The 15,231-nt window shown below is 49.1% G+C and overlaps 1 protein-coding gene across 2 annotated transcripts in view; it reads left to right on the top strand.

Moving 5' to 3' along the window:
• Positions 1–15,231, top strand: part of WARS1 (tryptophanyl-tRNA synthetase 1) — a 31,709-nt gene that overhangs the window by 10,950 nt on the left and 5,528 nt on the right. For both annotated transcript variants that reach the window (XM_074326930.2, XM_074326932.2), the window contains 8 exons: positions 2,498–2,670; positions 5,935–6,148; positions 7,144–7,252; positions 8,850–8,969; positions 9,526–9,708; positions 13,156–13,256; positions 14,057–14,169; positions 14,370–14,543. In XM_074326930.2, coding sequence (XP_074183031.2) covers positions 2,557–2,670; positions 5,935–6,148; positions 7,144–7,252; positions 8,850–8,969; positions 9,526–9,708; positions 13,156–13,256; positions 14,057–14,169; positions 14,370–14,543 — 1,128 coding nt within the window. In that variant the 5' untranslated portion in view covers positions 2,498–2,556. The remainder of the gene's footprint in view (positions 1–2,497; positions 2,671–5,934; positions 6,149–7,143; positions 7,253–8,849; positions 8,970–9,525; positions 9,709–13,155; positions 13,257–14,056; positions 14,170–14,369; positions 14,544–15,231) is intronic.

Genomic DNA, 15,231 nt, shown 5'->3' with positions numbered 1-15,231 from the left:
CAAAAGAACAAGACAAACAAATGAGAAAAACTCGTAGACACAGACAATAGTATAGTGGATACCAGAGGGTAAGAGAGAGGGAGGTGGTAGAAGAGGGTAAACGGGATCAAATATATGGTGATGGAAGGGGAACCGACTCTGGGTGGTGAACACACAGTGGGATTTATAGATGATGTAAGACAGAATTGTACACCTGAAATCTATGTAATTTTACTAACAATTGTCACCCCAATAAATTTTTTTTAAAAGTAGATAAAGCAACTTTCCTTAAAAAAGTTTCAAGGCCCTATTTGCAGTTAATGTGGTTAACACTTCAGACAGTGATCCTTAGCCTTTCGGCATCTCAGACCCCTTTGAAAATGTAACGAAACCTGGATACTCTTCTCAGAGCCATGTACATACCAATGTGCATGCAAACTAGTGACATAATTCTAGAGGTTCTGGACTCTGGGTTAAACACCTCTGAAGTTAAACTTAATTCTAAAAATTAGTTAACAAATAAAGGAGGATGTTGCCTAGATGGGAGAAACGAGGGTAAATGGATGGATACATGAAATGATAATTCTATTCTCTTTGTCTCTGATCATTCTTGGTGTACTCACTCAAGAAGTTGCATCACACACACATACACACACACACACACACACACACACACACACACACACACAGAAGATTTATAGTGTGGGTGATTCCCACACAGTAAGTGTCTGCCTGTGATCACAAGACCAGAGAGACCTCGTCTGTTCCCTCAGTCACATTTAGTACCCATGTGCCTCTTCTTAAGTGGGATTCTGATATTTAAAGGTACATGCTTTTTCCTACAACGTAGACCCTAAATACAGGCCCAGTTTGTGTGGTTGATCAACCACCGTTATCTGCTCCCTTTCAAGGGGCGATCGGCCATCCAGGGATCACCCTGTTTTTCTACCTGGCACTTTTCCTAGGAATTTTTAAGGGTAGTTTTAATCTGTACTTGATTTTGTTCTTCCTCATCGACTTCAGGACCTTCCCGATAACGTTGGTGAGATGCTGTGGGAACTTCACTCTTGTTTGCACCAATTAGCCCGTGGGAAATTGGCTTTGTTTCACTGAAAGTCACAGAACCTCTCTATGATGCTAAATGACACCCAGCTTTGAAACTTGGGAGAATTCGGGATCGTGTGTAAAGTATCTGGACGTGATACTTGATCATTTGTGACTAGAAGTAATTTTCATCACTTTAAATGTTATTTTATACAACATTTATCAAATAAATGAGTGTTTCTCCTCTGCAGGGCTAGTCAGAACGTTCTTCCACATTCTTTCTCTTCTTATCAGCTTCCCTAAACTGAGCTTTGTTAATTAAACTTCCCTTTCTGGGAATTGAGTGGATTCTCGGCAGGGATGGGAAAGAAACTGGCTGCTGTCCTCTTCTGGTTTCACTATTACAGTCTCTTTGGCTTACATAAATAAGGGTTTATTTGAAATTTATATACTTTTTAAGCAACTATTTAATAATAGATAATACAGTTTATGAAATGTTACTATGTTGTCGTTTTTCTCATTTTTTTTCAGAACAGCCCTTGAGATAGGTTCCTGATGGTGTCACTTCATAGATAAGGAAGCTGACACTCAGAAATGGGAAGTGACTGACCCAAGAGGGGAACGATTGTGGCCACACTTCGCCCCAAAGCAGTATCGGGTGGTCTGCCCTGTACTCCCCCTTTTAAATTAATAGTAAATAATGACAAATGGAAGGTGAAGGTAGCTGCACCTCCAAAGCTTTGTGGCTAAATAGGGAAGCATGTCCAAAGCACAGGCTATATATAGTTCTTATCTCGTTTGGAACCCAGCTGGGTAAGGCCCTGCCCTCTGGCCCGGACCTCGCTATGTCTGAGAACAAAGCAGCTGGCTAGTGAAGGAAGACATTTGTTCAGCGGCATGTTGGCTATAGCAGCAAAGGTCTGAGACTTCGTCCCCAATACAGTTAAAGAGTAAATAGCAATTTGCCATATGTGTTTGGCTGTGGTGAACTTAGGTAATGAAAGCACTAACATGAGCTCTCCTGTGTCCTGGGCGCTGGGTAAGGCACCAGCACGCAGGAGCCAGATGCGCCCCTGGTCTTGCTCAGCACGCGGCCTCCTCTGCGGTCCTTCCGTCTATAAATCAGCAATTCCTGCAGTCCCCATCTTTGGCATGGGTTCTTCCTCTGCTTCTCCTTTTCATGGCCCCAAATTTCTGCTTGTAGTTTTATTGATGTTGTTTTAGCCACGTTCTGTATTATAACTCACCTTCCACCTTTTGGGAACGAAGAACTAGATACAGGAAAGGAAAAACAGCTGCGATGGTTTGCTAATTCTCTCCCTCTCTCTCCCTTTTTCCCTCTCTCCCCCTCTCTCCTTTGCTCCCTCTCTCCCTCTGCCTCTTTCCCTCTCTCCTCCTGTCTCCCTCTCCCTCTCTCGCCCTCTCTCCCTGTCTCTCTCTCTCCCTCTCCCTCTCTCTCTATTCTCCCCCACAGTTCGTCTGGACCACTGAGCAACTCTTCCCACACCTCGCTGTAAACCTAGGTCCTGGAAGATGGCGGACGTGTCCAATTGCGAGCAGGGATGTTCTTCCCCGCTGGAGCTGTTCAACAGAATAGCTGCTCAAGAGGAGTACGTGAGAGCCCTCAAAGTCAGGCAGGCATTGCAGGTGTGTGATTTTACTGGGTTCTCCGCACATACATCCAGCCAAGTCTGTCGGGTACTGCTACCCCGGAGCAGACTATTCCCTCAATAAGTGACATATTTTGCTATACTCTTACATTTGTTCCCTCCTCTCTCAATGTTACTGATGCATGTTGTCTAAAGAAAGCCCCAGAAATACAGCAGTCATCTACCCCACCCCCATTTCCTGCTCCCAGAAGCAGCTACTTTCAATTATTTTAGCTGATTCTTTTCATATGTACCCCCATATCTCTAAAAATCACGCTCATTATATTGCTGCTTGTTGACTTTCAAGTTCAAGGCTCTCACTGTGGAAGATGAGGAATTAGTGCTTCCATAAGCCGTCCCCAGCCCTGCAGTCTCCTGATACCTGTCACCATCCCCTTCAGTCACTATAAGCACTGGCACTAACATGTAACGCCACTGACAGCTGACCCGTCGAGTAGAGTATGAGCGCTTTTCCTTTCCTGCCCAACTTTTGTTTTTTCTGCAGTTGCTATTTGTCTTCATTTCTTTTTGCTTGGCTTTTTTATGTACTAATGATACTGGATCTCCAAGCCTTCCCCCAGTTGGGTGAATCTCCTGTGGAGATTCACTCACATCAACCAGGCTATAATTCATCTTGAAGCGGTCTCTCCCGGGACCTCCCACCTTCTTCACTCTGGACGCTGACTCGCCTCCCACACTGCCCGTCTTAGGAGCTGCTCTCACTGCCCAGCAGGACTCGCCTCACCGCTCTCTGTGCATCCATTTTCCTGCTCCTGTATCTCACTCCCCCTTGTTTACTCTTTGGGCCAAGCAAACCCTCCAGTGGTTCCTGAAACAAATTACTGCTAAGGAAATAATTTTGGGAGATTCTGTATGGTCTGAAAGTATCCTTGTTTTACCTAATATTTGACAACGAGGCTGGGTATGGAATTCTAAAGTGGGAGTAATTTTCCCTAAGCATTCTGAAGCCGTTATTCCCAGGATTGCTATGGAGAAGCCAGATGCCATTCCTTTGTTTTTTCCTGTCTGGAAGATTCCAGGTTCTTCTCTGTATTCCAATGTTTTGAAAGTTCTTGGGATGGGTCCTCAGTGCACCTTTCAAATTAGGAATGCAAGCCCTTTAATTGTCAGAAATTATGTTATTTCTTTTATCTCTTCCGCTTCCTCAGTTTCTTTACGGATTTTTAAATTCAGAGACTGGTCCTCTGATCTTGTTTTCTGACTTTATATTGCTTATTTATTTTTCTTCTTGTCCTTGCAGATATAGTTCCTCGACTTCTAACCCTCCTATGGTTTTTCACTTATGCTGTCATTTTAATTTTCAAGAGCTCGTGAGCCGAGTGCTCCTTTCCTCGTAAGGCCCTGTGCTTACTTTATGGGAACGGCGTCCTTTTTCCTCTGAGATCTTGATCCTCTTCCTGATGTTCTCCACCCCCTTATGAGCTCGAATGCTTCCAAGTGAACTTCTCTTCCTCTGCCTTTCACAGTAAAACAAGCCTCAAGTATTTGGTGGCACTTGGCTGCCTGCTCATGTTTTAGAGGGAGTTCGAAAAGCTGGCTGGAAGCTCCGCACACATGGGAGGAACTTAGCACTGCAGGTTTCCCTTCCCTGCAAGCGACCAGACTGCTCCCATTTGTGGTGCAATCTGCAGTGTCCCGGTCTTTAGATCTCTTCTTTGAGGTCGTTGGGGCCGCAGAGGGGGCTCCTCCAGTCTGCTGTCCAGAGGGTGCAGGGCTGGCGCCAGCATCACGGAGCTGAGTGCAACGCTGTGTGTGGCTGTGTCGTCCTGCACTGAAGCTCCCTGTTCTCAGTGCTGCCCCTGCGTGCAGAGTGCCCACCTGGACACTGTAACTCTTCCTGTTTAGACACGACACCTCTGGGGGTGGGGCAGGAAGCCTGGGGTAGAGCTGAAAACTGCTTCATAAACAGACATGCAAGCAGAGCTCCTGTTTCTATAACCCACTTTCACCCTCACTTCCCCCTTTGGGGCCACTAACGCCCAAACTTCTTGGTGAGTTCACAGCAGTGTAGGTCCAGTATTTCCATGACATCTGAGCATTTGTTCCTCTCGCGTCCTCAGTCGTGAGTGGAACATACCTACCTACCTACCCTGGGCAAACATCCCATCTTGTATGAGGTGAATCCATGGGGTGTTGGTTACAGAGCTCTGACTCATTTAAATGACAAATAATAGATAGTTTCGGAGTTTGAAACAAATCTGTCTATAAAATCACCCTGCCAGAACAGACAACTTGGCCCAGGTGCCGTGCCTGCTGCAGCGGCTCTGAATGCAGGTTGGTCTTGCTGTGTTTCTCCACTGGGAAACCCAGTTTATGGCATGTTATGTGAAAACACTAAATAGAAATGTTTGTATTTCCCTTGGCAAACGAATTGGACTGTGGACATTCTTTGTTTGCATCTGATCCAGCCAGGCCAGTGAGGGAAGTAAACAGAGCTTTGGGGCATAGCATGACTAATTTGGGCTGCTCTTTTAAATGCCAGGCTTCCAGGGGTGGCTAGTGTGGCCTCCCTGAAGAGGAGGTCTTTAATAGATGCCCAGAGTACCCCAGGAGACATTTTTACATTTGTTTTTCTTATGCTAATTTTTAAAACATTAAGTATGCAAACACTTCAGAGAGCTAGCTAAGACTCCAAAATGCAGTAGTGAGACTTTGCCTCGAATCCCTCCTCCATTTATGACCTGAAAGCCCGTATTTTTTCCTTGCCTTTATCTGTTTTTATGATGTCGATTGGAGTTGCTGTTAGTATCGTTGGTGGCATGGTTGTTTAAGTTTATGTAGGTACTCATCGCAACCTGTGTGGAATGAAAAAACCAGTTCCAATGCAGAAGTCAGCATACTCGAGTAAGGGAGCTCGTCCTGCATGGTCTCTGGCATCAGAGGTCTTTGAGAACTCTTTGGTGTGTTACCTGTGTCACAAACAACAGTGTATATTGTGTCGCTGTGTTTCTGCCCTGCTGTTTGTTGGTAATCCATAGCACGAACAACAGATAAAATACATTCGGGCCTGTGATTTGCTGTGTGTCCACGTACAACCTCCTTCACGTCTCTGTGTCTCAAAGATTCTCCAACTGGAAAAGGACAGTGACAATGGTGCCTGCCTGATAGGGTTGTCATGAGACTGAACAAAGTAATGCGTGTGAAAGCATTTAGCACAGCGCCTGCCGCGCAGCAGCTGTGACATTCAGGACATGGTAATGTTATTAATATTTTCATCCTTCACCCTGTTTCCTATGTTCAGGATGAAATTGATTCTGCACTAAAGAGGCTGTTATCTTTAAAAATGAGCTACAAAGCTGCCGTGGGGGATGATTACAAGCCCGATTGCCCTCCAGGGAACCCGGCACCGGTGGGTGGTGATAAGCCAGAAGCCACAAAAGCTGAAGAGGATTTTGTGGACCCGTGGACGGTACAGACGAGCAGTGCAAAAGGCATCGATTATGACAAGCTCATTGGTACGTCCGGGGAAAACCCAAACTTTTAGAAGTGACTCCATTCAGGTGATTCCATGAATGTTTTCATTGTTGAATTCATCATAAATCCAGTCAAGCTTCAATGTCAAGAAAAAAAAAACAGGTCCTGAAATCCTTTGGTGGTGCATTACGTTCCTAAAGGATGATTTTTAAATAAAGTAACAATATAAAACTGATTGCAAAGTAATGATGTGCAGTAGACGGCTCAGCAGGACCGTTTTCCTTTTTTGAGCAACTCAGAACTTGGGAAAGGTCTATTGAAATGGGCGTCTTTGCAGTCATTTAAATTGTCTTTTACTTAGTGGTTACGAGTCAGTCGTAGACGACTTAAGGTTCTCTGTCAGTGATACTGATTATGGAGCTAAAAGAGCTGGGCGTCAGCTTAAGAAGGGTGACTCCTCACAGGAGGCACATTAGCGTGGCCACACCATCCTTGAGGGGCTTCCTGCTCAGGAAAGTCTCCTCTGAGATCAGCACTAATTATCAAAGAGGAAACAGCACTACAATGTTCTTATCCCAGTCAAAACCGTTTTCCACGATGTAAGTACAGACTACAAATGAGGGACAATTCGCTTAAGAACAGGCGTTAATTCAGTTCAACAGTTAAAGAATATTAAAAAGTATAGTTGTCCGTGTATATCAATGAAACCTTAAGCAATAAGCTACGTGCGTGCACGTGTGTCAGAAGTTGCTAGCTGGACTGCATTCTGGATATGTTTTCTGTCAGAATCTGATCCCAGACAAAACACTGTTTTATTCTGTAATTTGTTTCCTGTTTTGCTGTCTGTGATCTCAGCTGTCACCGTTAATACAAAAGACACAGACTTTGTGTTGGGGGAAAGACCCAGAGCAGAAGGCGCAGAGGTCTTTGGGTTCATTAAGATGGCACGTGGAGCACAAGTGTTTCCCTTCGCTTCACTTAGACCTGACCACCAAGCCTCCCACCGCCTAAGATAATCATCTCTTCTATTTTCCAGTTCGGTTCGGAAGCACTAAAATTGACAAAGAGCTGATTAACCGGATAGAGAGAGCCACAGGCCAGAGACCCCACCGCTTCCTCCGCAGAGGCATCTTCTTCTCACACAGGTCAGGGGTGTTCACCGCAGGGCTTCTCGCCCGTTGTCTTGAAGTCACAAAACCATCAGGAAGCTGTTCCCTCGGGCTCCAGGTGCTGCGGGGACAGTGGAAGCCGGCTGTGAGAAGTCTCGGGTCCACCTGCTGCCCTGTCAGTAACTGGCTGTGGGGTCGTGCCTGTCCCTTCACCCTCTGACCCTAAGTCTATTCATCTGTAAACTGCCCTCCTCACAAGGTGAAGGTTACATTCATAGCAGATGAGATTCATGCCAGACTGTATTGTAAACTGCCATCAAGACAAAAGGGATTACTGTGTCCAAGTTCAGCCGGCGTTTCCCACGCGATAAACATCGTCTTCCTGCAATTCTGTACCATCTTCCTCCTATTGTAGTGGGCTGCTCATGAATAATACCGAAAGAGAAACTAGCAGAGTGTGCATGGCACAGAATTCCCCACCTGAGGCCCTGGGCGCCGTGCAGATAACATCAGAACCAGGGTTTCTGCCTCTCCCGCCCCACAGCTCACCTCAGGGGGCGGGCTGGCCTGTTTTCAAGGCTATGTTCATGGAATTTATGGTCCGAGGTAGGATTGTCCTGTTCTGACCCACTTCACGGTCCTGGGAGAACAACACAGGTCCCAGTCATCAGTCTGCCCAAAGATTTCAACTTCTGTGTACAGGCAGCGCCAGGCCCCGCTCAGCCCTCTTTCTGGGCAGAGTCTAGTCAAAGCTTTCTCCTTACTGAGACTTGGTTCACCTTTTTCACGTGTACAGTTCGGTGGTTTTTAATGTATTCACAAGGCCATGCAACGCGTTGCCTTTTGTGTCTGCGTCTTTCACTGAGCTTCATGTTTTCTAGATTCCTCCATGCTGTAGCAGGTGTCAGTGGATGGAGGCGTGGGACCTGAAGCTTTTGGCCATTCTCAAATTTGAGACCATCCCTCTATCTAATTGTATCATCTGTAAAATAGGGAAGTGGGTGAGGTATAGCATGTACTGTCCAGCTGCAAACAGACATTCCTTCAGCCAGGAAGGAAGACCCTTCCTGCGTTGTCTGTGGACCCCAGGCCTGGGGGAGGGTGGATGATTCCAGGGTGAGTCCGAGATGAAGACAGGTGGTCCCAGCCCGGCTGAGGGAGCCAAAATCAACTCTCCAGCTGGGGGCTGTATCTCTCAACTCCCAGGGACATTTCTCGCTCCCCTCCCTCGGTCAGGACTATGTGGAACCCTCGGATTTTCTCATTCGCTCCAGAGTCTCAGGGCTGGGTGATGCTACACCAGGATTGTGTGGTGGGGGCCTGCTGTCACCCCCAGGGCGGTGTGTAAAGCAGATGGTATATGGATGTTGATATTTAGAAGAATTCTAAGAGTTCCAGTGGCTGCCCAACCGTGTCCATCTTTTAAACACATTCTTCCAAACCTTCATGTCTTACACTTTCAAAACAATCACAGGAGGAACCATTTCAAAGAAGACATTTCCTGTCATTTTTATAACATAAGCACCAAGAATGACAAACTAGTATCATCCGTATTGTCTCAACATTTCCACATGAGCATTAGCACCGTGATGCTTTTCTCAGAAAAACTCCACTGTTTCTGTTTTCCCTTCAGAGACATGAATCAAGTTCTGGAAGCCTATGAAAACAAGAAGCCGTTTTATCTGTACACGGGCAGGGGCCCCTCTTCCGAAGCCATGCACGTGGGTCACCTCATCCCATTTATCTTCACAAAGTAAGTGTTGCATCGTGTGACTTCTCTCATTTTTATTAGTGAGTGGGGAGTATTAGTTACAAACCGTGTCTAGAACTGACGAGACAACACCAGCTCACGTTTGCTGAACAAGCAAAGTATTCGGGAATTGGCACCTTGGTGGCCTGCGTTCACTTCGTTTGTTCCTGGTGTCACTAGAGCAGCGTGGGTGATGAGGAGATCAGCCAGCCCTATTTCGCTTCCCTGTCCACGTGACCGTAGGCCAGTTCTCCGAACCTCAGCTTCCACATCTGCAAGATGGGAATAATAACACCTGCTCGTAACATCGTTGTAAGGCTACAAGTAAAGCACATAAAACAGCCAGCCTAGACCTGCCATGCAGGGCGCTCTAAGGTAACACATGGTCGCAGCCCTTATCGTTGTCAGTCATCAGATTCACGGCAGCGTAAGATCGTGTGATTTGTGTAGACCAGGAAGTGTGTGACACACATGGTTAGTGGGAACTGTGTTTTCAGATGCAAAGTGGCATTTTTCTGCAGGGGAATGAGATGTCAGCCTTCTTCCCCGTGTCTCGTAGGTGGCTGCAGGATGTGTTCAACGTGCCCTTGGTCATCCAGATGACAGATGACGAGAAGTACCTGTGGAAGGACCTGACCCTGGAGCAGGCCCACGGCTATGCCGTGGAGAACGCCAAGGACATCATCGCCTGCGGCTTTGACATCAACAAGACCTTCATCTTCTCTGACCTTGACTACATGGGGTAAGGAGAAAACGCTTGGCTGCTTCTGACTGAGTAGGTGCAGACCCTGCGTCCTCATGACCACAGCAGAAGGAAACATCCGAAACGTTCGTACGGTCTGCTCACTGTCTCTCTTCCTCTATTCAATGTTCCGATCTGGTTTACTGGTTTTACTTACCAGTTCTGATTTCCATCCTCAAGTGTGACAGAGAAGTGCTTCTGCACCGTGTTTCCTCTCCAAGGACAGTCAGTTTTGCCAAGTTAGGGTACCTTTCTCTTTCCCCACAGAGCAAACACACACTGCTTACACAATTCCCTCAGTCTGGTTTTTTGATCAGCCACTTAATGGGCCCGAACATGTCATTCTGAAACTCCTTCAACTGCAACCTCTGAGGCCTTGAACTTCATCCCAAATGAATACCAAGAATGTGTTAGAGAAATGTTAGATTTTTAAAAATCGCTTTCCTTGTGGGCAGACGCACTGTGGGTCCTTGAAGAAACGTGACCTTATAAAGAAGGCAGACTGACTCGGGTTCGAGTCCAGGCACCTCTGTTTAGCGGCCAGGAGTGAGCAAGTCTGTCCATGAGTAGGATTAGCTGAGACCTTGGATGTCCATTATTATAATTTTCATGGCACTTTATTTTATTTCTCGCCTCTCATTCCTTAAAAGGACCTGGTGTAACTGCCCAAACCCATAGACACACCGTGGGTTCTGCTGCTCTTTTTACGCCCAGGAGGCGCAGGCGTTGCCCAGTCACTGGTGTCCTTTCGTGCAGCCTCTCCCTGCCCGGTGCAGCCCCTCCTGGCCCCGGCCCCCTGCCAGCTGGCACTCCCTGGAAGCACACATCTGGTCTCGTCCCCCACTCACGCCTTGTCCCCCCACTCACACCTTGTCCAGTGCCCATTGGCATCAGGAGAAAGTTCTCACTTGCCACTGGGCACACCAGCTCTTTGTGATCTGGCCCGCTCCTCTAGCATCACTGCCACCTCCACCTGGATGGCACAGATCGTGGTTCCACTTCCTCAGCTCTGCCCTTGCTCTTCTCTGCCCACGCTCTCCTCGCTCCCATGACCCCACCCCACCCAGCTCACAGATTCCTACGCTTGCTTCCAAACACGTGATCACGGGTGGCCTTTTCCTGGGAGCTATTCCTCCCGCAGCCAAATGCAGACAGGCCCCCTGGGGTGCCCAGCACCCAGGCTCCACCTTGGCCACATCTGGTTCAGGGTGAGGGGTGGCCGTCTCTCCTGTCCCCTGTAGGTCACTAAAACAAGTAGTCACAGTGTGCGCTCTGTGGCAGGGACCCTCCCAGACCCTGAGAACACAGCAGTGGGCAAAACGAAGTCGCTGCCTCACTGCACATGGTGTTGGTGGTGCAGAAGCAGGCGCCTCTGGTAAATTAGGTCCCTGGTGATGACTGACTGGTGGGCACGCCATGGGCAGCCCACATGCAAGGACCGCCACGCGGCCCAGCCTGCTTTCAGTACTCAGAGAACTCGGGCTGTGGCCATGGTCCCCAAGCTTTCTCCATGGTAACTGCACTTTGCAGCCTCCACTCCCTCTCGCTAAGAACTTCCTTCTTCTTTGCAAACATAGAGTGAGGTTGAAAACTCAGGTGATACGTAAACCAAAGAGTCTTATCTCTTCTTAGGAAGGCATGTTATATTGAACCTAAAGCTAGGAAAGACTTTCAACAGTTAAATCCTGTTTGCAAATGTCATATTGCCTTTAACAGTTTCTTCTAGGTGAGCACTTTGCCTTTTATTAGATTGATTGATTGATTGATTAATTGATTGATTGATTGATTAAAATTTAACTCAAATCTGGATTTTTTATTTAACAAATCTCCTTCCTGGTCAGGAGCTGGAAATGCAACAAAGCCAAGCCCACCCTCTTCGGACGGGGGCAAAGTAGCCAGGGCGCCTCAGAGAAGTCTGGAGGGGCCGCGGCTTCTCGCCTCCCACCTCCCATCCCCTCCATCTTTCTGGCCCCGTGTGTGGGCCCACGGGGCTTTCCTGCCGGGAGTCAGGAGGGCTGGAAAGACAGCTGGTGTTCAGAACCAGCTCTGCTCCCCGTCAGTTTGGTTCTTTTGGGCAAGTCCCCACATCTCTGAGCCTCCGTTTTCCTGAGAAGTGGTGGCTTGGCACTAGTGAGGGGTGGTCTGGCGGAGGGCCCAGTGTGCCCTGCCTGCGCGCACATCCTGCCCACCACTTACTGTGTGACTCGGGCAATGCGTCACCCACTCCCTGTCTGCTACCAGCTCATTTATTCAGCACCTGCTGCTTGGCAGACTGTTGCTGGGTTACAGGAGCCAACAGGACAGTTATCCAACCACTCTATCAGGTCACCCTCTGACGGGGACAGTCGGGCAGTTAACAGATAACAGAGCAGGTGATAGGTGCTGTGAGGACAAAGGAAGGGGCCTCAGTGGTCGGGAGGGAAAGAGGACCTGTGTGCAGAGCTTTGTGATGACTCCCTGAGGTGCTGCACGTAAAGCGCTTCGAGCAGTGCCTGGCCTGGTCAGAAATGTTACCATCTAAAATGTCCCCAACGTTACACCCATCACTGGCCGTCTGTGAGCTAATCTGGGGTATGTTCTTTAAATCCTGGGAGTGTGAAAGGCAGATGTTCTCTAACATCTGGGGCAAACTGGTCCTTAGCCATCATTCGTGGGATGCAGCCAGGTCTGTTACTTGTCACCAGTGGCAAAGCCTCATGTGTGGCCGCTGCGTCACCCTGCACAGCCTGAGCTCTGCGACAATGGAGGGCCCTGTCTTCCAGGAAGGGTGAAGGCGGTCTTCTTCAGAAATGCTGCTCAAACACCCCAGAGCTGGGCTGCCCCTCTCTGTGCTTGCTTCATCCTTAGCCTGGTTCCTTCTGGTAGCAGAATGGCTGCCACAGATCCAGGCCTTGTATCCACACCCTTCCCCAAACAGGAGACAGAGCCTTGTTGCTGAACCACTGTGGCCCAGCCCTATTGCCGGGGCGGGCTCCCTCTGCCCAAGCAGCACGGCTGCCCCCCTGTGGAGGGGGCAGTGGTGGCCAGAGGCAGGGAGGCCCGGCTGCCTGGCTGGGCCGTGGCTTCCTGTCCCGCACTCCATCTGGTAACAGTTGCAGGTGTCTTGCACAACACAGGACAGTCTGTCTGTTCTGTGAGCACAGAAGTGCTCCGGGTGGCTCCCAGGCTTAAAGTTCCAGAGCACCTTCCACCACTGAGGCGGCAGAACTGAAACATTTCCTGTCAGCCCCCCAGTGGGAGTCTGGTCATGTTCTGACCTCACTGCTTGTGGTTTATTGCCTTGCGTTGATTTCACACTAGCCTCAGCCTTGCGGGTGCACTCACAGGTAAAAGGGTGTCCGCTGTGCCTCTAGTGGCCTTGGGCACTTCCGTCCCCACTATCGCCCCGTGTGTTTCAGCGGAAGGCCACCCTCTGGGCCTAGGGTTTGATTCTGATCGTCTTTGCAGGTCCAGCCCAGGCTTCTACAGGAACGTGGTGAAGATTCAAAAGCACGTTACCTTCAACCAAGTCAAGGGCATTTTCGGCTTCACGGACAGTGACAGCATCGGTAAGGCCCCCTGCCCCCAGCCCAGCCGAGCGGTCGCCCAGATGGCAGCATCTGCAATTGGTCTCTTTAAATAGTAAGCCAGAGGTGGGTTTTTCTGGAAGCCCAAGGAGCCAGTTCCCTGGGCGGTGTGGAGCTGTCCTTCACGGTACCTGTCTGCCCCGCCTCGGTCGTCTATTTTAAGGCTTCGAGAAAAGTGGGAAAGGGTGCGGACGACTCCGGGGTTCCTGCGCTGCTCGCGGTGTGCGTCTGCGCACCGAGTACCGCGGCTGGGTGCACCGGCCCGGCACCACCTGTCAGGGCGACACCAGGATCCATACCCTTTGACCTCAAAGTCCCCCTCTGCAGGTCTAAGCAGACAGCAGTAGTATTGTTAGCAACAACACCCACAATATGGCCAACAGCTTCACGTACCAAGATACCATAGCTTCTAACAATTAAAAGGTGAGGAACGACCTAAATGCTCCGTGGGTAGACAGTGGTTGAATGCCACGTGATACATTTGTTTACACGATAAAACATATTTAACAACATGGGTCAATGCTACAAAGTGAAAACGGCCAGGGGAAATAACGGAGTTTAATCACAACATAGAAATGTGTAGAAATAGAGAAAACAGATGAAGACACAAATTTGGACTAGATTGTTTTCTTCTACTTTTCTGTAGTTTTCAGATTTTCTCTAATGATTATTACTTTTCTGATGGGGAGAGAGCCTATTTTGTTCATCTCTTTCACTGGGTTAATTAACCAGACAGGAATTGGCCTCGTGTGTAAAGAAAGATACTCTGTCCTCGCTCGCAGGGAAGATCAGCTTTCCCGCCATCCAGGCTGCTCCCTCCTTCAGCAACTCATTCCCTCAGATCTTCGGAGACAGGACAGATGTCCAGTGCCTCATTCCCTGTGCCATCGACCAGGTCCGGAGGCAGCGGGGTGTCGCGGGGGATCCGTGCACTCTCCAGTGGGAAAGGCAGCTTTCAAGGGGGCGGGGTGGGGAGTCGGTCCTGTGAACTGCTTGGAAGTTGGGGGTTTGCTGTGAAGGTCCGTCAGGTGTCGTCCTTGGGCTAAAGGCTGGCGCATTTCTTCCAGCCGTCCTCAAAACACCCTGTCCCCATAGGATCCTTACTTCAGGATGACGAGAGACGTTGCCCCCAGGATCGGCTATCCTAAGCCAGCCTTGCTGCACTCGACCTTCTTCCCTGCCCTGCAGGGGGCCCAGACCAAAATGAGTGCCAGCGACCCCAACTCCTCCATCTTCCTCATCGACACGGCCAAGCAGATCAAGAACAAGGTGAGTACTTTCCGGGGCAGAGGGTCAGCCTGTGTAAGGAGAACCGCATGCGCATGTGCACACATGTACACAGGTGCACACATGTACACATGTGCACACATATACACATGTGCACACATGTACACAGATGCACCCACATGCACACAGATGCACACATGTACACAGGTACACGCATATGCACACAGGTGCAAACATGGACACAGGTGCAAACATGGACACAGGTGCACCCACATCACACAGGTGCACACATGTACACAGGTGCACACACATGCACACAGGTGCACAGGCGCACACATGTACACAGGTGCACCCACATGCACACAGGTGCACACATGTACACAGCATCGGTGATATTCCAGGAGATGGGCCAGGTGCTCTGTTTGTGTTTTCTCATTTTAATTCTCACTGGGAAAGAGTGGTGTGTTCCTTTTAAAGATGAGAAGGACGAGGCCCAGAGGGCGTGACCAACTTGACCAAGTCGCCACCACTGGAACCCAGCAGAGAGCTCCTGGCCCGTGAGCAGCCAGTGTGAGGCTCAGGGGTTGCTTTTCTCCCAGAGTTCTCAGTGAGACACAGAATTGATAAATGTCCTTAGACCGGACAGTCCTGTCCAGCCCCAAAGTGCTGCACCTGGCCCAACATGCAGCGGGCACTCGGTAAATAGTTGTGGAGTCACCAGAGAAACGTG

The sequence above is a fragment of the Rhinolophus sinicus genome, chromosome 3 (assembly GCF_057876585.1).
Source record: "Rhinolophus sinicus isolate RSI-liver-muscle chromosome 3, RSI-T2T, whole genome shotgun sequence".
Lineage (NCBI taxonomy): Eukaryota > Metazoa > Chordata > Mammalia > Chiroptera > Rhinolophidae > Rhinolophus > Rhinolophus sinicus.
The sequence above is the reverse complement of the archived record's forward strand: the minus strand, read 5'-3'. Positions and strand labels throughout refer to the sequence as shown.